This window comes from Talpa occidentalis, unplaced genomic scaffold (assembly GCF_014898055.3).
Source record: "Talpa occidentalis isolate TD23 unplaced genomic scaffold, MPIMG_talOcc4v2.1 talOcc4.12, whole genome shotgun sequence".
Classification (NCBI taxonomy): Eukaryota; Metazoa; Chordata; class Mammalia; order Eulipotyphla; family Talpidae; genus Talpa; species Talpa occidentalis.
The window spans coordinates 41,322,990-41,348,436 of NW_023601212.1; the positions used below are offsets into that span (position 1 = coordinate 41,322,990).

A 25,447-nucleotide genomic window follows, 5' to 3' on the forward strand; every position below is an offset into this window, starting at 1 on the left:
CCTCCTCCGGTGGCCGGGGAGCAGCCGGGGATCGAACCGGCGCCGCAGAGGCCGCGGGCAGCTTCGCAACCCAGCGCTCAACCGCTGCGCCATCGGGGAGGCCCTAAAGATTTATTTATTTATACAAGAACTGGGGTACAGGTCAGGGGCACAGGAGAGTGAGCGAGTTCACCAGAAAGAGTGGGGAACAGATCAGGCAGATAGACTGAAGACACTGCTGAGGGGAGCAGCAGGCGAGGCAGGAGAGGTCCGCCACGCCATGTGGGTTTCTCCCCGGCCAGCCAGGAATCAAACCCACACTGCAGAGGCTGCGGACAGATTCACAGCGCAGCACTTAACCCGCTGTACCACTCTGGAGGCCCGCCCTTAAATTTTTTTTAATGAGAGTTTTAGCCATTTAAAAGAAAAAAGAACTTTACACCAAAAAAATGATAACATCTCAAAAAATGGAATTGTGGCAGCAGGGTCTGCATTTGAAGGAAGACTTTGCAGTTTGGCGTTTTCCTGGTCCAGCAGCTGGGTTCTGGGTTGGAGGAGAGCTAGAGCAGGTGCCTGAAGGATGAGATGCAGACCCAGGAGCTGAGTGGGACTGCAAGACCCTTAGATCTTTGGTGTACCCTGCCTTGAGCGCCACCTAGGGGACCTGAGTCCTCCTGCCACCTGTACCTCAGCAGCTTTTCCAAGAAGGCAGTGATTTCCACTCTTGAACATAGCCATTTTGCACATTGATCGTTTGGTTGGCAGGACAGGCCGACCTCTGGACTGGGAAGAGCTGAGAACTGACATTCTAGTGGAAAGCAGAAAACCCCAAGCTTACCCCTTGTTGCCCCCTCCTCTTCCCTGTCCTGCCTCCTGACTTTTGCTGCTGTAGTTCCCTGCCCCACACAGATGTCCTTTCAGGAAGCCTGCTTTGTCCCCTGCTCCCAGAAATGGCCACCCTGTGCCACACTATTTTTTTTTCTGTTCTGCTTTGCTTTATTCACTGCCCTGTGTCCAGCACCTAGAACGCACAGCTGATGCTCCAGAAACAGGTGTCGAAGGAAGGAGTTGTATCTCCTAACTACAAGGAAAGTTTTGCACCTTATGAGTTCAGTTATGATCATTCAATGCATGACTGCTACAGCACACCCTTCAGGTTATCTGATTCTGCATTGTAGTGATGTCTCTGAACTTTTTACTAGGAAAACTGCAAGCAACTGATAGTAATGCAAATTCCTCTTACCTGTAGACATACAAATTCTATCCATCCAGCAGAGGTCCCACTGCCAACCAGTCCTCCCCTGTGGAAAAACCAATTTACCTCCTTTTGCACATTTACTCCAAGTCTGATCAGTAAAAATGCCTGGTTTTCAACCTTGTTCTCACAAGTTCAATAAAAGTTTTAACCCATGTTCATCTTTACATGTCTGTGGGAGTTGTAAGTCACCCTGTTTTTGAAAAGTGTCTTATAACTTTCCTACCTGGAATCAGAAGCGGAAGGCTGGGACAAGGTGAGCTGTGGGTACCATTAGGCACCTCCCCCAGCCACCAGGAGGCGCCTCAAACCCAGCCAAGTCACCCAATGGCTGAGGCTCCTGTAAACTGGCTTCCTTTGTCCCTCTGACACCGTCTCCTGAGGTAGAGCCCAGGGGCTAGTAAAGGCTTTCTGGCACAACGTTTGGGGGTAGTTTGGAATGTCAGCCCACCAGTTTTCCCCTCTGATTCCCAAGCAGCTTCACAACACCCCTCAGTGCACACATTCCCACAAGTCTTTCATGGGTGCTGGAAAGAGCCACAGACTGAACTTCCATGCCAGTTTCTTCCTCCTCCCAGTTGTGTGACATTCACCGAGTCCCTTCACCTCTTGCAGGCTCTTTTCCCACATCTGTTAAATGAGGATCCTAATAGCTCTCAGAGTGAATTCTGGAGCTTAAAGGCTGTGGGACTCAAATATGATTGAGTTGCCCTTGTATCCTGGGGGTAGGGGGTGACCGAAGCCTTGCCATACAGCTTCTTCTCTGCCTGTCCTCCCACCCCTCTCCACCAGGGCCAGGGCAGTCTCTGAATGTGATTTTTCAGACACAATTATCCCTGTTCAAGCCTTTTCCTCTCTGACTTCCACCTTCCCCCTCTGACTGGAATGTTCATTTTTCCTGGCAGGGCCCTGACACTTTGCCCATTAATTTGTATTCCAAAAGGGAAGGAAAGAAATGTAAGAAGTAAATCCTGCCAGCTGGGCAGGCTGGAGGGGCTGTGTTGGGACCAGGAAGCAAAACTGCCCCAGCTGGTTTCCTGCATGAGTCAAAGAGGCACAGGGTGCTGTGGGGGGCCAGTGGGACCCTCAGAAAGTTGGGATAGGATGGACAGAGATCTGGAAAGCTGTATGTCCCCCATCTGATCCTCCAGCGGCCCCCTTTTACCCACAGGGTTTGAGAACATGTGGGTTTGGGGTCAGGAGCTGTGGATGCCTAGACAGTGAGCTCACCACAGGCGGATAAATGTGGCTTGCATTTCCCTGAAGTGGAGCTCACTGGCTACACTAAGGAGGGAGGACACAAGGGTGACTAGAACCCTCCTCCCAGCCTCTCCTTTCCTGAAAGTGTTGGTAGGAAGGGGGAAGGCTTGAAATTGACCTAGGAATTCTTTCAGGGGACACCCCTATCCTTCTAGAGGCCTTGAGGATGGCTGTGTCTCTTTCTCACCTGCAAAGTGGGAGCATCACAATAGAATGTTGGTGTTTCCCAAACTGCATTTGATCCCCAGCCACAGTGACAGGTCCACTCCTCTGGGGTTTGAACGCTGCCCCTACCACTTTCCGGCTGTGGATCCTGGGCAAGCCACTTGGCCTTTCTGTGCCCAGGTTTTCTCATCAGTGAGATGGGGTAGTAACAATATTCCTATCTATTGTTAGAGAAAGAATAAAATGAAACATCCTCACCCTGTGATGACCCTTTCTCTATTCCTCCTAAAGTCAACACACTGACCAGGAGTGACCTTGAATCAACATCTCAATGTCTTGGGATGCCCACTGCTCTCAGGGACAGGGACATGGCTTAGTTGACACAGCTACACGCCAGATGCTGAAGGGAGCTGCTGGGAAAAGCTTGACCCTGGGTTTCCGTTTGCCAGGGGATCTCCTGAAACAGGGTTAGCTGAAGCTCTCCCTACCTCTTCCCCTAACCCATTATTTATATTCCTTCCATCTACCTTTGCCTCAATTTTTTTTGCAAGAAAGGGAAGTTTTAATGAGTCTCTAACCGCAGAGCAGCTCCACCTGACTTCCTCAGGCAAGGATTCCCCTTCCAGGCCTCAGTCTTTTTGACTTAGAAATGGAAATGTGGGCCTCCTGGTGGCACAGGGGTTAAGTCTTAGCACTAAGAAGCTATCCACAGCTATTCTATCACCCCACACCCACCCCCACACCTCTGGCCTACACCCTAGCTCTTGTATGCATAAATAAATAAAAAAATAAATCTTTTTTTAAAAGTTTTATTTATGCATACAAGAACTGGGTAAAGGCCAGAAGGTGTGGAGGGGTGAGAGGATTCACCAGAGACAGAGCAGGGAGGAGAACAGGCAGACTGACCTAAACACACTGCTGAGGGGAGCAGAAGGCGAGGAGAGGTCAGCTGGGCCATATGGGTAGCTCTCTGGCCAATCAGGGATTGAACTCGTGCTGCAGAGGCTGTGGACAGCTTCACAGCACTGTGCTTAACCCCTTGTACCACCAGATATGGAAATGAAACACACATTTTTCAGCTTAAGCTCAACTTGATCATATACCATATATCTGAACACCTGTAGCATTCTATAAGCCGTCATTATTATTCTTTGTCGTTGTCATTGTGTAGCTGTGGTTTCTCAGGACCACCACACTGCCCATCAGAAATTACAAATGGGGGGCCTCCCCAGTGGCGCAGCGGTTGAGCGCTGGGTTGCAAAGCTGCCCGCAGTCTCTGCAGCACCGGTTCGATCCCCGGCTGCTCCCTGGCCACCAGAGGAGGGTCCCACATGGCGCGCAGACCTCTCCTGCCGCCCGCTGCTCCCCTCAGCAGTGTACTTCGGTCCTTCTGCCTGCTCTGCTCCCCGCTCTGGCTCTGGTGAATTTTCTCATCCTCCTGCACTTCTGACTGTACCCAGTGCTTGTATAAATAAATAAAAATAAATAAATCTTTAAAAAAAAAAAGAAATTACAAATGGGAGCTCCATTTGTAATTTTAAATGTCCTGATAACACATAATAAAAATATAGGTGGGAATTAATTTTAACAATATATTTATTTAACCCAAATTTCTCTGAATTATCACATCAATAAAAAAATTCTGAATGAGGGCCCTCCCTGGTGGCTCAAGGGGTTAAGGCACAGCACTATGAAACTATCATCAGCCACTGCAGCACAAGTTCTATCCTTGGCCAGGGAGCTACCCACATGGCACCACACCCCACCTCTTGTATGCAAAAATAAATAAAATAAATCTTTTTTAAAAAGAAAGTAACTGATATTTTATTTAATTTTTTTAAAAAGATTTATGGGGTACAGGCCAGAGATGCGGGGGGAGAGAGGATCCACCAGAGACAGAATGGGAAACAGAACAGGCAGATTGACTGACACACACTGCTGAGGGGAGCAGCAGGCAAGACAGGAGAGGTCAGTCTCTCCATGTGGGTTTCTCCCTGGCCGGCTGTGGATGGAACTTGTGCTGCAGAGGCTGCGGATTGCTTAAGTGCGGTGCTTAACCCCTTGCGCCACCAGGGAGGCGCAGAAACTGATACTTTAGCAGCTCCCCTGCCCACTTATGACTACACAGGTGCCTCTTTCTCTCCTTTTCCTAATAAACCTGTCCTTTTAAAATGTTAAAAAAAAAAATCTGCCATTTTAATAGGTCAAAAATGGATGAAGATCAGCAATTTTATATTATTCACGTAATATGCAGGACAGAGAATAGAACGGGGGTGCACCTCCCATGAGAGCTACGAACGGCTTGCGATTCCCCCACCCCGCAAAGCATCTAAAGTTGACTCCGCACTCGCCCAGAGAGACTGAGACAGTTTATCTGGTCACACAGCCAAAGGGTGGAGGGGCGGAGCCCCAGGAACCCGCCCCTCGGTCTCGCTCCCCGGCTGAGCAGAGTTGATTGTCCCCTTGCGGCGCCCGGAAGCGACCCTCAGTAAACAAAGCCGTGTGTGGGCGCAGCCCCAGCTGCCCCGGGCGCGCAGTCCAGCCCGAGGGGGCGGGGGAGGAATGTTGTGAATGAATCCAGGGCCCGCCCCGAAACTCCGCAGAAGGCCTGCGTCGCGGGGGTCCTCCAGCTATGATTGGTCCCTGGTGTCCCGTGATTGACAGCGCCTCACGCTGAGCGCTATGATTGGGCTAGCTCGAAAAAACAGGCAGCATATCCAACGAATGATAAACGAGAGCTTGGACAAGGGTCTGGCAGTACAGCCAATGGCGAAGGAGGACCTCTGAGGCCGAGGGGGGGGCCAATGGGGAAGGGCGGCGGGGGCGGGACGACGGCAGAGGATAAAGAGGCGGCCCAGGCAGCTTCATTGTTGTGAAGAGTCTTAAAGGGGCCGCATCACCCGGCCGGCCCGGCGCAGGGCGGGGGTGGGTGCGGCGGGGGTCCGGTAGCTGCGGAGCGCGGAGAAAGGATAGGAAAGCGGACTGGGGGTGTGAGAGCCGGTGAAACGGATCGGGCATCGGATCAACCCCTTCAACAGGGCCCGCCCCGGCCCCGGCCCCGGCCCAGCCGGATGGACCCCCCGCGGCCAAGCGGAGCCGGGGCTGCCCCGCGGGACCGGAGGAGCGCGATGCCGGGGCCGGGGCCATGCGTGGCCGGGGCCGGCCCGAGGCGCTGCTGGACCTCAGCGCCAAGCGAGTAGCAGAGAGCTGGGCCTTCGAACAGGTGACCGAGGGGGGAGGAAGGGAGGTGACGCACCCCCTGACCTACCCGGACACCCCTTTTCTTCCTCCTCCCCAGCCCCCATTCTCCGGACCTGCCCACTTCGGAGACAGCTCCTGAGATCGCCAAGATCCCTAACCCTGCCCCGAGACCCCCCCCCACCCCCCCCCCCCCCGCCACTTAACTCCTAACCCTGTGGCCCATCCCCAACCCTTCTTCACCATACCCCGCCCCCAGCCCAAGATTGAGCGATGCTCTCAGTTCCCTGATCCCAAATCCAAACGCTTCTCCCTCCCCAGGGTCCTCTCCCAACCCTGGGTACCCTTCTTTTCCCACTTTATCCTCATATCCCAATTGGGGCATCCCATTCAATCCTCCTCTATCCAACTTCTAGAAGTTGCCCTTGCTTGGAACACCCCTGATCTCAGTCCCTAGAGACTCCCACTCCCCCTTTCTTGACCTCCATATGTCTGTTTTTCACACCAGTAGAGGACACCCCCATTTCTGTAAATCCCAGCTACAAGACATTAAGTTTTGTCATCCCTCCCTCCCTGCCCTCCAGCCTCTGGAACCCACCTGTGCCTCGGAAACCTTCCTCTTCTAGATCCTTCTCTCAGGCTCAGCCCCTTACATACACACACCATCCCACACAGAGTGCACCTAGGACCACCTCTTTACCTGGAGTTCCAAGCCCCTCCTGACTGGCTATGAGGATTACTCAACTGTCAAGACCTTCCTCCCCCCACATCCCAAAGAGCACTCTACTTCCCCCTAACCCCGCCAGCCTTCCCAGTCTGTCCACAGGTCGGCAGCAGGAGCAGGACCTAGGTCCCCATACTTGGACAAATGTACCTGGAACCCTGCCTCAATGGCTTCTGGGGATTCTCCCAGAATACCCCAAAACTTGGGCCCTGGAAGTCCCCTCTCCCAGCTCTCTTGTGAGCCCCTGAGGAACTGGGAATGTTGTCTGGACCTGTCCAAGCCTTCTGATGGCCCCATGGGCTCTGCCCTCCTCTGGCCTTGGCAGGAGGGGAGGGTGTTCTTTGCACCCTTTCTGGAGTGTGGGTATTAGCCAAGTATGGATGGGGCAGGCTCTGATTCATGGCCTGGAAAATCCCTCCTTAGTCATCTGCCAACTGTCCCCAAGGCCTGAGCCAGTCACTGGCCCTCCCACTTCCCCCTGAAACCCAGGCCCCTTCATTGTGTATGAGACACCCAGAATAATCCTAAAACTATCTCCAGGGCCTCCTTGTACCTGCCCCGTCTGTGCTGGGTACTAGGAAAGTTCATGCCTGGTAGAAACTGTGAAATCTTCTGCAACTCTTAGGAAGTTGTTGATCTCGTTCCCACTTTGAGGAAATTGGGGCACAGAGAGGTTGAGAAACTTGCCCAGGGTCACCCAGCCAGTGAGTAGCAAACCCAGATTGGAACACAGGCTCAACCAGCTCAGGTCATTGCCCAGAGCCCACAGGGAGACCAGGACAGCCCTCCCTTCCCTGGAGCCCTTCTGGGGAAAGGGACTTGGAAAGGGAGGGAACAGAGCCTGCCTTGGGTGTGGGAGCTTTCCAGCTATGGGACCCTAAACAAGTAGATTCACCCTGCCTCTGAGCCTCAGATTCCACTGGCTGTAAAATGGGGTCATGATTAGTGTCATTGGACTGTTACTGTAAGAATTAAGGGAAATTGCACATTTAAAGCATTTCGCTTAGTGTGGACTAAGAAAATGTATTCCTGATGATTATTACCACTTTAGTCTTCTTTTCTCCTGCCTCCTCAAAGCCTGAGAGGTCCCTGGGATCTGACGTCCAGGAAGGAGAATGCAGAAAATTCTAGAATACTATTGCCAGGTGTTATTATAAGCACTTTGTTTATAAAAATGCATATTTAATCTTCACCTACCAAGGAGGCAGACACTGTTAACATTTCTGTCTCACTGTTGAGAAAACTGAGGTGAAGTGACTTGCCCAAGGTCTTACTGCTCATAAGTGAAAAGCCAGGATTCTAATCCAGATTTCTAACCCAGCAACTCTTCCTCTAGGTTGAGGAGCGGTTCTCCCGGGTTCCAGAACCAGTTCAGAAGCGCATTGTGTTTTGGTCGTTTCCACGTAGTGAACGGGAGATATGTATGTACTCGTCTCTGGGCTACCAGCCCCCAGAGGGTGAGCATGATGCCCGGGTGCCCTTCACCCGCGGCCTGCACCTACTGCAGAGCGGAGCTGTGGACCGAGTGCTACAAGTGGGTGAGTGCTTGCCTCCCACCCCTACCAAAGAGGCCAGGAGGTCTAGAACCTGCTTGGAGAAGGGGAATTAGAGGGAGGCCTGAGCCAGGGGAGGGGAGCTTCCAGACCTCAGGCTTCAATACTCAGGGAGGGTTGTATAAGATATTATCAGTTCAAGATCAGGGATCTGCCTAGACCTCAGGCAGTGGACTCAAGTGGCGTGGGGGGGTGGGGGGGGGACAAAGAGAAGATGGTGAACCAGAAAGTAGGGGAAGATAGAGCCTAGAGTTTAGGCAGAAGACAGGTGAGGTTATTCCTCACCTCCGGGGTTTGGGGCCTAGAGGTTGAGAAAGGGCAATGAAGGTCCTGGACCTCAGACTCCAGGCCCAAACAGAGTTGGGTGCAGGGTTATACACTAAAGGAGAAAGGTTGTAGAAACCTAGCACAGCTTAGTTGGAGGGGTGGGGGATTGATGGTGAGACAGGGCAGAGGGCAGGTCCACGGTAGCAGCATCAAGGAACAATCGTAAGCCAGAGTGAAGGGAGGGATGTTCCAGACCTCAGGCAGAGAGGCCCAATGATGCTTTGGCCCTGTGGTTTAGAGCAGAAGTAAGAATGATCCTAGACCTCAAGCCGTGGGGGCCAGGTGGGCTTAGATCTCTGACAGGGAGACTCAGGGGGAGTTTAATATCAGACTTACAGAGCCAGCCAGATTAATATCAGACTTATAGAGCTGAGGGATGGTTTTAGAGCTAAGACAGTGTGGCTCAGGTGTGAGTCTAGGGTGTAAGTTTAGGATCAGCTTGAGGGGTGATCTTAGATCTCAGGCAGTGGGATTCAGGTGAGAATAGGAGATAGAGGTTTAGAGCTCCCTCAGACAGTGGGAGTCCAAGGGCAGCTGGGGAAGGTTATGAACCAAAAAGAAAGGAAGGAGCTGCAGAGACCAGGTTGGGGGCAGTGGTGAGGGAGAGGGGAGGAAAGGTTATCAACCTCAGGCAACGGGGCTCAGAGGGGACCAGTGGAGGCTAAGCCAGAAAGGTGAGACTCAGAGCATCATATTTCCCCTCGGGCGTAGGTCATGTCTCCCAGCTGGAGGCTTGGCCGAGATGATCCTTCCTGAACCCTGTCAGCCTGGAGGCCTCCTTGCCTGGACATGGCCCAGCCGGCCACCTCTAGCCGGTATGAGGAAGCCGCCATCTCCCTGCATGACGCAGCCGGGCCCGCTGGGGCCTGAGCTGCCCAACCAGTCGGATGAGACTGGCATCTGGGCTCCCCAGGGGCCAGGGAGGGGCAGGGGGCGACAGGGTGACCCGGCTCCTAGCATGTCACATCAGCCCCTCACTCCGAGTGTCATGGCACTTGGGCTTCCCAGGAATTGACAGGGCGCCTGGAGTTAGTGCTGTATCCGTGGTAAGCCAAGGGCCAGGAAAACCATCTTGGACCTCATGGCTGTGATAATAATATTTATAATTGTGTTTATTTAGGATTTATTGCATACCAACAGCATTCTAAGCATTTGCCAAATACTAACTCATTCCATCTTCATTAGAAACATGTAAGGAGGATGTTACTGTTCATTCCTATTTGACAGGTGAAGAAACTGAGGCACAGGGAAGTTAACTAACTTGTACTAGGTTACTCAGCTGGGTTTGCACCAGGTTTCATTATGTACCATGGTGCCTATCTCTGGGGTGACAAAGCTCCAGCAGTTTGCCTTTGATCTTAGGGTTCCACTTGAGTGGAAGCATCCGGGAGCCAGGGGGCCCTGGAGAGCCTGAGCGCCTCTACCACGTCTCCATCAGCTTCGACCGCTGCAAGATCACATCTGTGAGCTGTGGCTGTGACAACCGAGACCTTTTCTACTGTGCCCATGTGGTGGCCCTGTCACTGTACCGCATCCGGCACGCCTGCCAGGTGGAGCTGCGGCTGCCCATCTCTGAGACGCTCTCCCAGATGAACCGGGACCAGCTGCAGAAGTTTGTGCAATACCTCATCAGCGCCCACCACACGGAGGTGCTGCCCACTGCCCAGCGCTTGGCCGATGAGATCCTCTTGCTGGGCTCTGAGATCAACCTGGTGCATGGTAGGGCACCTGGGTGGCCTGCCCCAGGGAAGTGTGACAGTACAGGCTTCGTGTGCTTTCTGGCTCACCCTCCACTGGTTCCCCAGTTCAGAGCCTCCCCACTTGCCATGCAGCAGGCATTTGTCATGTCTTGGAGCCCCTTAATCCATGAGTGGGATGAGGAGATAACTATTCTCTGATGCCCAGGTCACATACCTAAATAGCATCAGATCCTGGATTTAATCTGACCTTGGGAGGTAAATGGTTGGAAATCAGGCAACTTAGGCCTGAGTTTAGGGAACAGGTGGGAGATGGAGTCTAGGGTCGGGGTGTCCCAAGGTCACAGGAGCAGGCCTGGGTGTGGGTGGGTGGATGGCAGGAGGGTATGTGTAGATATTAGTGGGAGCAGAGGTGGGAGATAGACCAGGTGTTAGGAGATTTGGGAGGGTTTGGGGCTACAAAGGGGATGTGTTGCCCAACTGTAATGGTGAGACGATGGAGTAGGATGGAGGGTGGATACGTGGGTGAGTAGTGGGTGGAGGCATGATGGATAATTGAGGGTGGGATGGATAGATATAGAAGACATTCATGGTGGGAGGTTGAGGTAAGCTGACAGTATTGAAAAATGCATGGAGTGAGTGGATGGGATGATTAAGTAGGCTGACAGGTGAATAGGGAGTTAGTAATTGGCTGCAGGGTTGGGTGAATGGGCTTTGATTGAGGGGTTGAAGTGAACTAATCGTGACAGACAGATGGAGGTGGTAGAAGATTGGAAGGACCATGGGTACATGTATTGAGGGTGAGTTGATGGGTACATGGAAGGTCTGTATGTGTGGACTCGGTGTATGAATTGAGTGGGTGGGTGTTTTGTGAGAGATGCATAGATGGACTAATGAGGTGGTGGGTGTTATGGGAGGCACATATGAATGGATGATTTGATGGGGAAGAGCAGACAGAAAGTTAGGGTTAGGTGGATAGATGGAGAGCACAGTTGTGTGAGTCAGTGGATGAATAGATCAATTGGTATTTTGAGTGGTTGGTACTGATGACTTGGAAAGACAAATGGGAATGGCAGGTGGATGAATGGGTAGAACATGGGAATTGGTATATAGGTAGGTAAACAGGTGGCATTTGGCTAGGGTAGATGATGTACTGGTGATCCGATAGGTAGGTTATGGATGTGTGGACGGATCGGTGCATGACATGGCATGGGAGTGGGGTAGATGGATAGAGAGATGAATGGTTTGGATAGATGGGTAGGTGTTTTGGGTGGCATTGACAGATGAATGAGAGGGGAAATGGGTGTTTCAGCTAAGAAGGGTGAGTAAATGGATGGATGAATTAGTGATGTTTTAGGAGATGGGTGGGTAGGTAAATGGTTGGATAGAGAGATGGGTGAGTTGATGGATGAATAAGTGAGTAAGTAGATGGATGAGCAGGTGATATTTCAGGTGGTATGGACAGATAAATGGGTCAGGGACGGGTTGGTGCTTTGGGGTAAGATGATGGTGGTGAGGTGAACAGATGGATAGGTAGATGGTGGGTATTTTTTCATGTGGGATGAATGGATGATAGAAATTTGGGATGAGGGCCTCCCTGGTGGCGCAGGGGTTAAGACGCAACCTATGAAGAAATCCGCAGCCACTGCAGCACAAGTTCGATTCCCGGCCGGCCAGGGAGAAACCCACATGGTGGGACAGATCTCTCCTGTCTCGCCCGCTGCTCCCCTCAGCAGTGTACTTAGGTCCGTCTGCCTGTTCTGTTCCCCACTCTGTCTCTGGTGAATCCTCTCACCACCGTGCATCTCTGGCCTGTACCCCAATTCTTGTATAAAAATAAATAAATCTTTAAAAAAAAAAAAAAGAAATTTGGGATGAGTTGGGTGATTTTGAGGACTGGACAAAGGCAGTGATGCTCACCCCATCCCAAACTTTCCTTCCCTCCTTGCAGGTGCCCCAGACCCCACAGCAGGTGCAGGCATTGAGGATGCTAACTGCTGGCACCTAGATGAGGAGCAGATCCAGGAGCAGGTGAAGCAGCTTCTGTCCAATGGAGGCTACTATGGTGCCAGCCAGCAGCTGCGCTCCATGTTCTGCAAGGTACTGTCTGCAAACGCAGGTGAGGAGACTGGAGAGCCCTGGTGCAGGCAACCGCCCTTCCTTACCACCCTGTCCTGGCACAGGTGCGGGAGATGTTGCGGATGAGGGACTCCAACGGGGCCCGCATGCTGATCCTCATGACTGAGCAGTTCCTGCAAGACCCACGCCTGGCCCTGTGGAGGCAGCAAGGAGCAGGCATGACAGACAAGTGCCGCCAGCTATGGGATGAGCTCGGTGAGGCCCAGACCCTGGAGCTTGGCACACACCAGGGGCCCCCGGCTCTTCCCTGCCCTGAGATTATGGTCTGTCCCCTGAATCTCTGATGTAGGAGGCAATGGTGAGGCAATGGCGGGGTAATGGCAAAAAAAAAATGGGAGATTAAATACCCCCCCTGATGTAATTGACACTTAAGAGAGAGAGATGAGAAAACATAGTTTATGCTTGAACAGCATGGGTTTGAACTGTGAAGGTCCACTTATACGCAGATGTTTTTCTTTCCTGAGTTCTGCACTCAGGATTCCACCAACCTCATAGGTCAGTGGGTTGAACCCCCAGAACTCGAGTATACTGAAGGCCAACTCTACGTTCATTCTACATGGATTTTGACGGGCGGTGGAGGGGGAGGGGAGTGGGGAGGGGGGGTGTTTTTAGTGCCCCTAACCTCTGGGTTGTTCCACGGTTAACTGTATGACAAACCCCAGAGATCCATACACATTTTTCATAAGGGCTGGGCGAGTTGGTAGTTCGCGCTTTCCTGGCCATTTGTCACAGCCACACAATTCTGTCCATTGTGGTGAGAAAGCAGCCACAGACACATGAGCCAATGGTCATGACATCAGCCAAGAAAACTGTGCTTATGGACAATTTATTTTTTGAATTTTGTGTCATCTTCACCAGTCACAAAATACTCTTTTATCTTTCACCTACCTTTTAAAAAGGTAAAAATAAAGCTTAACTCACAGACCACTCAAAAACAGGTGGCAGGTTTGATTTTCTGCCTGGAGAATGGTATGCCCACCTCTATGACAGATGGTAATAATAGCGGGAAAAACAGCAAGAGGCATATGACAGCCTCTGTTTGCATCCTGTCTTCCAACTTCCTAGCTGCAGGACCTCAAAATGACTTTACCTCTCCGTGCTTTGGTTTTCTTACCTGTAAAGTAGAGACTGTTAGCGGCAGAGGCCCGAGGTGTGGGTGAACAGAGTGCAGCCCAGATGCAGCAGGCACTGTGTAAGGGCGAGCAGCTACTGTTGGCATGAGTATGAGCCTCCCTCTGTACCTCCCAGGGGCCCTGTGGGTGTGCGTGGTCTTGAGCCCCCATTGCAAACCAGAGGAACGAGCCAGCTGGCTCCAGCTGCTGGGCAAGTGGAACAAGCTGGACGTGTGCCCGCTGGAAGAGGGCAACTACTCCTTTGATGGGCCCAGCCTGCAGTCCCCCAAGGCCCTCAGCCCAGGTAGGAGAGGGATCCCTGCCACTCCCTGCCAAACCATTACCACTGCCTGTAACCAAACTTCTGGGGACAGCTAAGGGGGCTCCCAGCCCTTGCCTTCTTCCCTGTTGGGAAGGAGGGAGCACCCAGGATGGGGGTGGGGTAGTGGATATCCTGAAGGACAGGAAGTGACATGTTTACAGCACCAGTCGTTCTGGGCTGGTCTCCTGATCCAGCCTCCTCCTGGCTGACTGAAGAGAGGCAGAGCTGATGGGAGACAGATAGAGGAAGAGTGAAAAAGGAACAAGAGGATTGGGAGGAGAGAGGGAGAGAGGAATGGAGTATGGGGAGAAAGATGGAGGAGTTATTCAGCCTCAGTTGCTTGAAGGTCTATAATCGTTTTTCCACCACACGTGTATGCATGAACACACATGCGTTTGTGTGTTTGAATGCTGTTAAATGACTACTGTAGGAGCTTGGGGGAGTTTAGACACACCCATCACTGTGTCCAGAACCTAACCAAGCTGACACTTGGTGGGGAGAGTTGATCACGCCCAAGGGCACCCTCACCCATGGGTGCCTCTCCACAGGCCTGGAGGAGGAAGAAGAGGAGGAAGAGGAGGTGGCAGCAGGTTCCCGCCACACAGTGTTTGGCCGCGCCCTGCAGGCTGGGTCATTGCACTGGAGCGACACCCACTTGCAGAGGATCCTGGCCAGTGACTCCTACAGCCCCAGTCTCACAGGCAACATGGGCAGCGACAAGCCAACCTCTGACCCCCAGGGCCGCCCACTCTGGCTGGGTGAGCCCTTCCCCACGGCCTGTGCCCGCGTGGACACCCTGCGTGCCCACGGGTACCCACGCCAGGCCCTGCGGTTGGCCGGCGCCATAGTCAACACACTGCGGCTGCAGCGGCGACATCAGCTGGAGAGCTACAAGCAGCAGAAGAAAGGTCGGTGTCCACACGGCCTGTCCCAGGGGCTGCGGGTACACTTAGGGTCCCTCCGGGAAAACAGACAGGATCACTGCAAGTGTTCTGAGCAGAAAGGAAGTTAATACGGCGGGTTGGAAACTTCCAAAATTACTGAGAGGACTACAGGATTGAAAGCAAACCTGCTGCTGGTTCAGGAACTTGAATTCAGAACCACAGGCCTTCCGGTAGCTACAGCCCCCTTGGGGGGCAGTTCCTATGAGGATACCAGGAACCTACTGGCAGAACTTCATGTTTGTGCCCAGTGGACAGCCGCATTGCTGCTCACAAGGGGGTACACCAGCCACAGACCTTTAAGCAATCTGGCCCCAGTGTGCCAGAAATTTCAATTTTCCAATAAAGACCAGAAATGTGGTAGATTATTTGAGGAGGGATTTACTGATTTTTAAACATGGGCAACAAATTCAAATTTGTATTATTAAGAAAAAATAACACTGTACGGCTGCAAAAAAAAAATGACCATGTTTGTAGAATCACGTGGGGGCTGAGAGAGGCTACCAGTTGTGTTCTATTATAGGGGCAGTAGGGTTGGGTTAATAGATTGTTACCAGGAAATTGAACATAAGGTCCAAGAGGAGAAACATGGAGGTTCTGGAACCCAAGCAGAGCCCTGACCAGCCTGGAGGAGGTGAGAGCTAAGCTGAGATGTTAGGATGTATAGAGAGGGAGGGAGGAAAAGTGTTCCAGGTAGAAGGAACAGCATGGGCAGAATCCCACAGGCAAGAAAGAGCAGGGCTTGTGGGAGGAGGTAGGAGGATGGGCTTCCATATGCCGCCACATATCAGTTCTTGGGGACACTGGAAGCTAGTTGGGCTGGAGATGGAAAGGAGTAACACTGGTTGGATTTTTAGGAAGCACCAAGTTTGGTCTCTGTTTCCTGCCAGGCCTGGGTCTGGCCATGGGATAGGCCAGGACTGTAGAAGGGTGGGCTGCTGTCTGTAAGGATATCAGTTGATGGGCAGCTGGTGGGTGGGCACTGGGAGGCTAAACTGGGGGTTGGGAGAGGAAGCCCCACCCTAGGGGTTAGGCAGGTGGTTGGGCATTGAGCACTTCTTCCTGCCTGCAGAGCTGCTGCAGAAAGGTTCCACTTGTATCACCAACACGGAAGGATGGGTGGGCCACCCCCTGGATCCCATTGGCTGCCTCTGCAGGGCACTCCTGGAAGCCTGTCGCTTGGAGGAAGAAAGCCTCGCCCTTTACCCAGGTACCTACATGGGGACCTCTAGAGGAGGTGGGATGACTCCTGGCCCAATACCCCTGGCAAACAAGGCCACAGCCTTTTTCACATCCCTACCTTTCTCTGTGCTCCTAACCTAGGCCACATCCCCTGGCCAGTGCCAGGAGCCAATTGACATAGCTTTAGAAAATGAGGCCTATCTGCTGGTAAAAGGCAGACTCTCACCCCCAGGGTTAGTGTGGGGAGTTGAGCTTCCCTAAACCACTCCCCCAACCCAAGTCTACATGCTTGAAGTCAAGGGCCACTGGGGTCCCAGAAAAGGGGACTACCCTTCATCATCCCTGGTACTTGTCTCCCACAGACTCAGGCCCTGAGAAGCGGAAGGTCGCCTACCAGCATGTACCTGTGCCTGGGAGCCCTGGGGAGTCCTACTTGGCACTGGCGCTGGAGGTAGCACTGCTGGGCCTGGGGCAGCAGCGGGCCCTGCCTGAGGGATTGTACGCCCAAGACAAGGTGGTGCGCAATGAGGAGCAGCTGCTGGCCCTCCTGGAGGAGGTGGAGCTGGATGAGCGGCTGGTGCAGGTGCTGCGTAAGCAGGCCGGGCTGCTTCTGGAAGGTGAGTCCTCACCCCATGGCCCACCTGTTCACCAGTGGCCTGGTTCAGCTACTGGACCAGGAAGCCCTGATCCTAGCCCTTCCTTCTGGTCTCTTCTGTGACCTCCTACCTTGATGGTTCCTGAAAGGTGATGTGTAGCCTTCCATCCTGCTTCCCTAACACTCCTGACCGCCAATAACTGCTACCAGTGGTAGCACCCCAACCCGTTCCACCTTGGAGCCAGTGAGCTAAGTTGCTGATGCTCATGCACATACTGGCCCACCCCTGCTCTCCTGAGTTTCATTGACTCTACCCTTGGTTGCCTTGTAAGACCCTGCCCCTGACCCTAGAATGAGCCCCCCTGCACCCTTTGGCCCAATCCTGCTCTGAGCGCCCCACCCAGGGAAATTTTACAATCTTCCAGAAGTTAACCTCAGTTTCAGCTCTGCACCCTCACACCTAATCCCAGCAATTCTATCCTGGGATTTGCCCATCCCCCACTTAGAGCCTGGGGTCTAAGCAGACTGGGGGGTGGCAGGGGTGAGCCTGCACCTGGAAATTACTCAGGCTATCTTGGCAGGGGGTCCCTTCAGCGGCTTTGGAGAGGTGCTGTTCCGGGAGAGCGTGCCCATGCACACCTGTGCCCGCTACCTGTTCACTGCACTGCTGCCCCACGACCCCGACCTGGCCTACCGCCTGGCACTTCGAGCCATGAGGTGAGGCCAGGAGGCCAGGAACTCGGCCCATGGAGCTGGGTAGGGGTGGGGGTGGGAGGCAAGCTTGGAGCCCAATTCTCTCCCCTCAACTAACTCAGCCTGGTTAATTCAATCTCCCTCAGGCTGCATTCAGGCTGCCATGTAGCTGCAGTGTCTGTTACGTTTGAATTTGAGGATCATCTACGCGATACAGAATTCAGAGTCCTTTTCTGGGCAAGGTTATCTCAACCTCAGGGAGGCGGGCATTGTTGCCACTTTGTTGTCTAGCCTGCCAGAATCTAGCTTTCTGCAAACGCATCATTTAGAAGCTGAGAACCAGTCCTCCTTTCACATCCATTCTCAGCCTGTGCCTATTTGTACCACGTTTCCACTCACCGTGGCATCTTAGATTCTGCCCTATTGCATGGGGTACTGTAGCCACACACCATAAAAGAGTCAGTCTGAAGCTGATGATATTTGTACTATTTTCAAAAAGTCATTGCAGTGAGTCACTTTGTTATTTCTCAAATACACCAGTGTGTCATAGAAGCAGAAGTTTTTTTGTTGTTTTTTTTCAAAGATTGATTTATTTATACAAGAACTGGGGTATAGGCCAGGTGTGCGGGAGGGTGAGAGGATTCACCAGAGACAGAGCGGGGAACAGAACAGGCAGACGAACCGAAATACACTGCTGAGGGGAGCAGCAGGCGAGACAGGAGAGGTCTGCTGCGCCATGTGGGTATCTCCCTGGCTGGCTAGGGATTGAACCCACACTGCAGAGGCCGTGGACAGCTTCACAGCGCTGTGCTCAACCTGCTGCACCACCGGGTAGGCCCTCACTTTGACTTTTTCTTTTTAATTTTTTTAATTTATATTTTTGCGTAGATGAACTGGGGTATAGATAAGAGGTGTGGGAGGTGAGAGGATTTACCAGAGACAGAGTGGGGAACAGAACGGGCAGACTCACTGAAATATACTGCTGAGGGGAGCAGTGGGCGAGACAGGAGATGTCTGCTGTGCCATGTGGGTAGCTACCTGGCCGGGGATCAAACTCAGGCAGTAGAGGTGATAGCCCTGAGACTTAAACCCTAGGCCACCAGGGAGGCCCCTTGACTTTTTTTAATGGTTAAAAAAATCAGAAGAATATTCTGTGAAACCTGAAAAGTACTATGAAATTCAAATATGGGTGTCTGGAAATATTGGCCCAGGTAGCCACACTCATTCGTTTACATGTTCTCTGTGGCTGCTTTTGCACAGCAATGACCCAGTTGAGGACAGATCACCCACAGAGCCAAAAGGATTGGCTATAAAGCCCTTTGAAGAAAAAAGGTGCTGACCTCTAACTCCATGGCTCGTTACCCAATATAATCTTCTAAATAGCCTATTAAAATGAGTATGTTGGGCCTCCCTGGTAGCACAGGGATTAAGTTTCAGCACCATCAAGCTATCATCAGCCACTGCTCCTGAGTTCAATCCCTGGCCAGGGACCTAACCCACATGGCACAGCAGACCTGTCCTGTCTTGCCCACTGCTCCCCTCAGCAGTGCATTTCAGTCAATCTACCTGTGCTTCTCCCCACTCTGTAGTGGATCCTCTCATCCCCCACACCTCTGACCTACAGCCCAGTTCTTGTGTGCATAAATAAATAAAAAAATATTTTAAATATATATATAAATAAAATAAGTATGTTTACGCCATATGCACACAAGTAGGTTTAAATGTGTCCAGAGTTACTGAGTGAGGAAATTTTGATATTTTCAACCAGAATAGTCTTGGCTCCAACCACATGCTGTTGATCCCATCTAATAACTTAGAAGACTTTTCTAAACACAAAATAAATATACAGCAATGTGTCACTTAATGCTGGGGATATGTTTTGAGAAATGTGTCATTAGGCAGTTTTGGCATGTATACAACATTAGTAGTTTTACACACCTGGATGGCACAGCCTGCTACATGCTTCGACCACATGGTGCCGCTTACTGGGCCACGGTCATATTTGCGGACTGTCATCGATGGCAGCCTCACTAAGCGGTGGTCATAAACACCACCACAGAGGACATCTCGCACACATAGCTTCTCTCTTCCTGGGTGCCCAGGTCTCTGCTGTTCCAAGGGAGGAGGTTTTCCTAGAGAGATTGGAGACTCTAGCCTTGCCCCATGGTGGGCTTCCTTCTCCCTCACCCTAGGCTGCCGGTACTAGAGACAGCGTTTCCCGCCGGAGAGCCTCACCCCAACCCACTGGACTCCATCATGAGCAACCGCTTCCCACGCTGGTTTATCCTTGGCCACCTGGAGACCCGCCAGTGCGAGCTGGCCTCCTCCATGCTGACAGCTGCCAAGGGTGAGGACAGCAGCTGCCCCCACCCCCCTGTCCTGTTAACACTTTCCTCTCCCTCCTTTCTATCTTTTTCCCGAATTCTACCAGTTTTCTTGAATGCTTTGCGCATGTCCCAGGCACTGTCTCAGGTGCTACAGATGCAGCAATGAAAAAAACTCACCATCGCCATGCCCTGTGTTGTCACATTCTAGTGAGGCAAACAGACAGTAGCCTTGGTAAGAAAGATAGTCATGCGGTGAGTGAGAAGCTTCTTAAATGCTACAGAGGGGACAGAAGGTGGGGGAGGCGTCATTTAAACAAAGACCTGCAGGTGAGGGCACAGCCATGCCGACATCTGCTATCTCAGGCAGCTTGGGCTGCCATGTGAAATACCCATAGCCTGGGTGGCCTAAGCCAGACATTTATGTTCTTGTGTTTCTGGAGGATCAAGTCCCAAGATCAGGGTGTCAGCCTGGTCAGTTCCTGGCAAGGACTCTCTTCCTGGCTTGTGGACAGTCCCATTCTTGCTGTATCTCACTTGGTGGGGGTCTTTTTTCCTCCTTTTATTAGGGCACTAATCCCATCTTGGGGACCCCACCCTCATGACTTCATCTGAACCTGATTGCCTCCCAAAGGTCCCACTCCCTAATGTCATCGCATTGGCCATTAAGGCTTCAACGTATGAATTCTATGAGGATACAATTCAGTCCATAGTATCTGAGAAGAGCATTCCAGGCAAAAGGAACAGCCAGTGCAAAGGCCTTCTGGTTGAACTATGCCTGGTATATTTAAGGAATAGAAAGGAGGAGACTGGTGTGGCTGTAATGGAGTGACAGAATTGTAGGGTCTGGGCCAATGGTGATAATAGTTAGTAAAAGCTCACATTTGTGTAGGTCTTACCACATTAATGTCTTGATTAAGTGTGGGCTCACCACAGCCCCTGTGAGGCAGGTGCCATTGCAGTTGTATTACCCATTTTACAGATGGGACCACCGAGGCAGAGAGGTGAAGCGACTTAATCAGGGTCACACAGCTAGTGAGTGACAGGTCAAGGATTTGAACACTGGCATTCTGGGTCCCAGATTCTCAATGCCCTTGACAATGTGGGGTACAGGAGGTCGTAAGGTTACTTCTTCCCATTGGAAGGGGGATGGCAGAGGAGAAAAGGGATCCAGGACACTCCGGATCTTCACACAATTGTCACCAGGTCTCCCTCCATGCTTATACATACACTGTGTGAAGGAATCTTCGTGAGCAGGTCAAGCAGGGGTTGGGCACCCTGTGACAGCTGTGCACTCTGCACCTCCCCTGCCCCTAGGAGACCCCAAATGGCTGCACACAGTACTGGGCTCCATCCAGCAGAATATCCACTCGCCAGCCCTGCTCTTCAAGTTGGCACAGGATGCCTGCAAGACAGCCACCCCAGCCAGTGTACCACCCGACACCACCCTGCTGGGCATAGCGCTGGAGCTGGGCCTGCAGGTGAGGACCCCCCAGGAGGACGGGGGAGGAGGGTGGAAGGGAAGGGGAATGCTTCCTGAAGGTGGAGCCTGAGCAAATACCACCTCTGGGGAAGGTCTAGATATGAGCCCACACATGGGTGTGGGGCCTGGGGTGAGCCCTGCCTCAGCTCTGGCCTGCAGGTGAGGACTTCTCTGTGTGGAGCCACTGAGGGGCAGGGGCTGTGATAAAAGTCCTGGGGCTGAGGGAATGTGCTCCCCTGTGGGGTGGGACTGTGACTGAGGGACTCAGCAGAGAGCCTGAAGATGGGAGTCTGCCCTGAGGGTAGCTAAGCAGCAGGAGGGGTAAGGGCCCTGCAGGTGAGTGAGTGAGCCACAATATGTGGCCTAGGGTGCTCATAGTAAGCTCTGTGGGTGGGTGGGGCTGAAGCTGAGAGGCCAGCTTGCCAATAAGGATCTTTCTTGGGAGTGCAGCCTGTAGGGACCACTCCCCAGAGGGAGGGACCCCCATTGAGGGGCATGAGGGAAAACCCTGAAGGTGAAGAGTCACCTCTGAGGGTGGGGATTGTAGCTGAAAATGACATAGGTGGGTACCCCAGTGTGGGCAGTCCTGCAAGGGTAAATCAGAGGCCAGCATGAGTACAGACTGTAGATGAGGAGACCACTGCAAGGTATGGGACATAGAAGGGGCAGCACCCTTGAGGGCTGTTTCTTAGAAAGAGCAAGAAACACCTTGGGGCAGATTTGCAGGATGCATAGGACCTTTCCATGTAAAACTGGCAAACAATGGGCCTGCAGGAGGCAAAATTGGCCTCTTCAGGGGGATGGAGCCTTGTAGGAGGTGGAAAGGAGTTTCCAGAAGCAGACAAGACCTGCTAATGGGGTGAGGCAAGCTCCCCTCTGGGGAGAGACAAACTTAATGTAGGTGGGAGCTAAAGAGAACATGTGTTTTTGTTTCGGGCTACTGAGGAAGAATCTGCTGACATGAAATATGGAACTTTCTGGAAAAAAGAAACAGGTTGTTAGGATCTGAGAGTAGCACCAACAATAACAGTAACAATAAGTGTCTAGTTGAACACTTCGAAGCAATAGGCACTATCCCAAGAGCTTTGCCTATACAGCTGTTTTTATAGTTCTCACAACAACCCTTTGAGAATAGATGTTATTTTATCCCCATTTTGCAGATGAGAAAACTGAGGCCCAGACAGGTAAAACCTCTAACCCCGATTATATGGTTCATTGACTCAGCAGCTTAACTTCCAGGTCTTCTGAGGCCCTTCAAGATCCCTGACCCTCTCCAGGAGCCAGCCTAGGGTTTTTCTGGGTGACCCCTCCTCTCCCTTCTCCCACCCTGCAGGTGATGCGGATGACCCTGAACACTATGACCTGGCGGCGGAGGGAGATGGTGCGCTGGTTGGTCAGCTGTGCCACAGAAATCGGTGAGAGTCCTCAAGGGACCTGCCACCCATTTCCCTGTTGCTGTTCAGGTGTCACTGAGGGAACCCAGCAGGCACGAAAGAGAAGCAGATTTTTCCCTGACTCTAGTCCTTGCTCAGAGCTAAGCCAGGAGGGAATGTCAGGCAGGGGAATTGAGCTTGACAAAGAACCAGAGGCTGGCCAGGCTAAAGTGCTTGGGGAAGGGACACTGGCTTCAGAACTTAGCTCCGCCCAGTCCAGCTGCCCCCTGCCCCTTTGGGAAGGTAAAGCACCATTTCTGTTCAGCACAAGGTGGAGGCACAGGGGTCTGACTTGTGGGGATGGCAGTGTCTGTGTAAACCCATGCACATATGCCCACTCCCCTACCCTCCCACCCTTTCCTGACCAGTTGCACATCTCCCCTGCCCCAGGCCTGCAAGCCCTTGTGAACATCATGCAGAATTGGTATTCTTTATTCACACCGGTGGAGGCGGCCACCATCGTGGCAGTGACGGGCACCACTCATGCCACACTATTACGACTTCAGCTAGATGCTCCCCGGCGGGAGGATCTCTGGGCCTGTGCCCGAACTCTGGCCTTGCAGTGCGCCATGAAAGACCCTCAGAACTGCGCCTTGCCCGCCCTCACCCTGTGTGAGAAGAACCACGCGGCTTTTGAGGCGGCCTACCAGATTGTACTGGATGCAGCAGCTGGAGGCCTGGGCCATGCCCACCTGTTCACCGTGGCACGCTATATGGAGCACCGTGGCCTTCCTCTGCGTGCTTACAAGCTGGCCACATTGGCCCTGGCACAGCTGAGCATCGCTTTCAACCAAGACAGCCACCCAGCTGTCAACGATGTGCTTTGGGCCTGCTCACTCAGCCATTCGCTGGGTCGCCACGAGCTTTCGGCCATTGTCCCCCTCATCATTCGCAGCATCCACTGTGCCCCCATGCTCTCTGACATCTTGCGCCGCTGGACCCTCTCAGCACCTGGTCTGGGCCCCCTGGGGGCCCGCCGGGCTGCCAAGCCACTGGGCACTGACCGGGCGCCTCTCTGCCAGCTCCTGGATGCAGCTGTGGCAGCATACATCACCACCAGCCACTCCCGCCTCACACACATCAGCCCTCGGCACTACGGCGACTTCATCGAGTTCCTGGGCAAGGCCCGTGAGACCTTTCTGCTGGCACCTGACGGGCACCTCCAGTTCGCCCAGTTCTTAGAGAACCTCAAACAGACCTACAAGGGCAAGAAGAAGCTCATGCTCTTGGTGCGGGAGCGTTTTGGCTGAGGGGCAACCAGCAGGTGGGGGTGATCCCGCTGCATGCCTGCCTCTTGGGCACCCGCTCTTCAGGGCCTCAACGCTGTAGGCCCTTGTGGCATTTCAGTATTAAGTCAGGGAAGGATCCTGGCAGGAACTAAGTGGTCTTGCCATCCCCCCCACCCCAAGCCCAGCTGGAGATGAGAGGCAGGGGGTGGCATCCTGCCATGTGCGTGCCTAGGAGTGTTGGAGCCAGTGTGAGACGCAAGGATCAGAAGCCATAGCACCACCTAGAGTCTTGGAGGGGGGTGTGTGCTTGGGCAGTTGGTGTGACCCCCACCTTGGAAACCCCAAAAGCAATAGGCAATCTCCTCCCTGAACTTGTAGGCCCGGCTTGGGCTGGGGGGTGGGGTGCATGGGGAAGCTGGGAGGTAGGACTTTCCAGAAACCTGTCCTCATTGTCAATGTAGCAGACACTTCCTGCACCCACTTTAGGTGGCCAGGGGACTTAGGTTAGGGCATTGAAAGCTCCTTTTGTACCCTCCCCTCACTGCCTCAGGGTCCCCATCCCTGCCCCCTCCAGGCTGCCCAGCTGGGACCAATGGCTCATCCCAACTGAAGGATTTGAAGAGGCCTCAGACCTCGACCACATACCTCATCCCTTGTCCAATGAGGACTCTATTCCCTTGGGTGCCGGGGTCCCAGAGTGGACTTGGGGGATCATTGCTGTCCCTCCTCCTACCAGCTAGTCACTGGATGTACAACTCAGGAACTGAGCCAGGCTCACGTCCCCCAAACCTGGTGTCAGGGGAAACAAGTGCAGGAGAGCCAGGGACCCTTGCCCCTGATCTGGAAAGGGAGAGGCCAGCATCTTGGCATTATCTGCCTCGCTGTCCCTTTCACCTGTGCCTCCCAGCTCCTCTTTACCTTACTCCCTTTCCATATTTCTCTGTCTTGCCTGCATTTCTATTTGTGTCTCTTAAGTCCCACTGCCTCTCTTTCACCTCCCTCCCTCTTGGCCCAGGAAGGAGGGGGGAGAATATTTCACCCCACCCCATTCCCTCTATCTTTTCTCCTCTTGTAATTAAGGACAAAAGATCATGTCATTTTGTAACATTTTTCTATTTATTGAACTATATATTGTATTTCCCTTTTCCTTTTTTTTTTTTTTTTTTTTTTTTTTTTTTTTACGATTGAACACAGCATTTTCTTTCTAATTTTGAAGGTCTGACATGTGCCCCTCTAATCGGGTCAGGGCTCCCTCCACAAACTTTCTGCCTCATCTCTTCAAGGGGTGAAATGGGAGTGATGTCCTGTTTCAGTCAGTGATGATAGTGTGAATAATAGCAGACAGGAGTGGAGAGGTCACCGTGAGCAAGCTATGCACTGAATGCTTTACACCTGTCATCTGTTGTGCATCCTCATCCCAGCGCTGCAAGTCAGTATCATCCCCATTTTACAGACAGGAAAACAGCGCCAAAGGAAAGGGCGCCTGCGTAGGAAGCCGCTGGGAATGGCCACTAGGGGGTGCCATGGCTCCAGATACTGGTATTGGGGGTACTTGTGCCAAAGTTACTGAGGGAGTAGGGGGGCCTTGTCCAGTACGGAGTGCAGCTCTTTGGGAGGACTCCCCCGCCCCGATGTTGGGAATGCTGGGCTTACACTAAGTCGCGGTGGGCGGGCCCTGGCCGAGGCGGGAGGTGTGGTGGGTGTGGTCAGTGGGGCGCGGTCAGGGCATGTCTGGACTCCCGCCCTAAAGCTCAGGTTTCCAGTTCCCAAACGAGGAATCTGAGGGATGCAAGGTCCTCGGCTGCCCTCCTTCCCTGGCTGAGAAGCGCCTCCCTC

The 25,447-nt window shown here is 52.8% G+C and overlaps 1 protein-coding gene across 1 annotated transcript; it reads left to right on the forward strand.

Annotated features, from left to right (window-relative positions):
- The first annotated feature begins 5,525 nt into the window (after positions 1 to 5,525).
- ZSWIM4 (zinc finger SWIM-type containing 4) lies at positions 5,526 to 24,756 on the forward strand. Its single transcript, XM_037507928.2, has 14 exons — positions 5,526 to 5,882; positions 7,918 to 8,119; positions 9,824 to 10,180; positions 12,110 to 12,258; positions 12,342 to 12,492; positions 13,546 to 13,713; positions 14,280 to 14,639; positions 15,745 to 15,882; positions 16,217 to 16,471; positions 17,031 to 17,166; positions 19,335 to 19,489; positions 20,784 to 20,947; positions 22,283 to 22,364; positions 22,773 to 24,756. Exons 1-14 carry the CDS (start codon positions 5,805 to 5,807, stop codon positions 23,630 to 23,632), a joined length of 3,255 nt encoding a protein of 1,084 aa, XP_037363825.2. The 5' UTR covers positions 5,526 to 5,804; the 3' UTR covers positions 23,633 to 24,756.
- Positions 24,757 to 25,447: the final 691 nt, after the last annotated feature.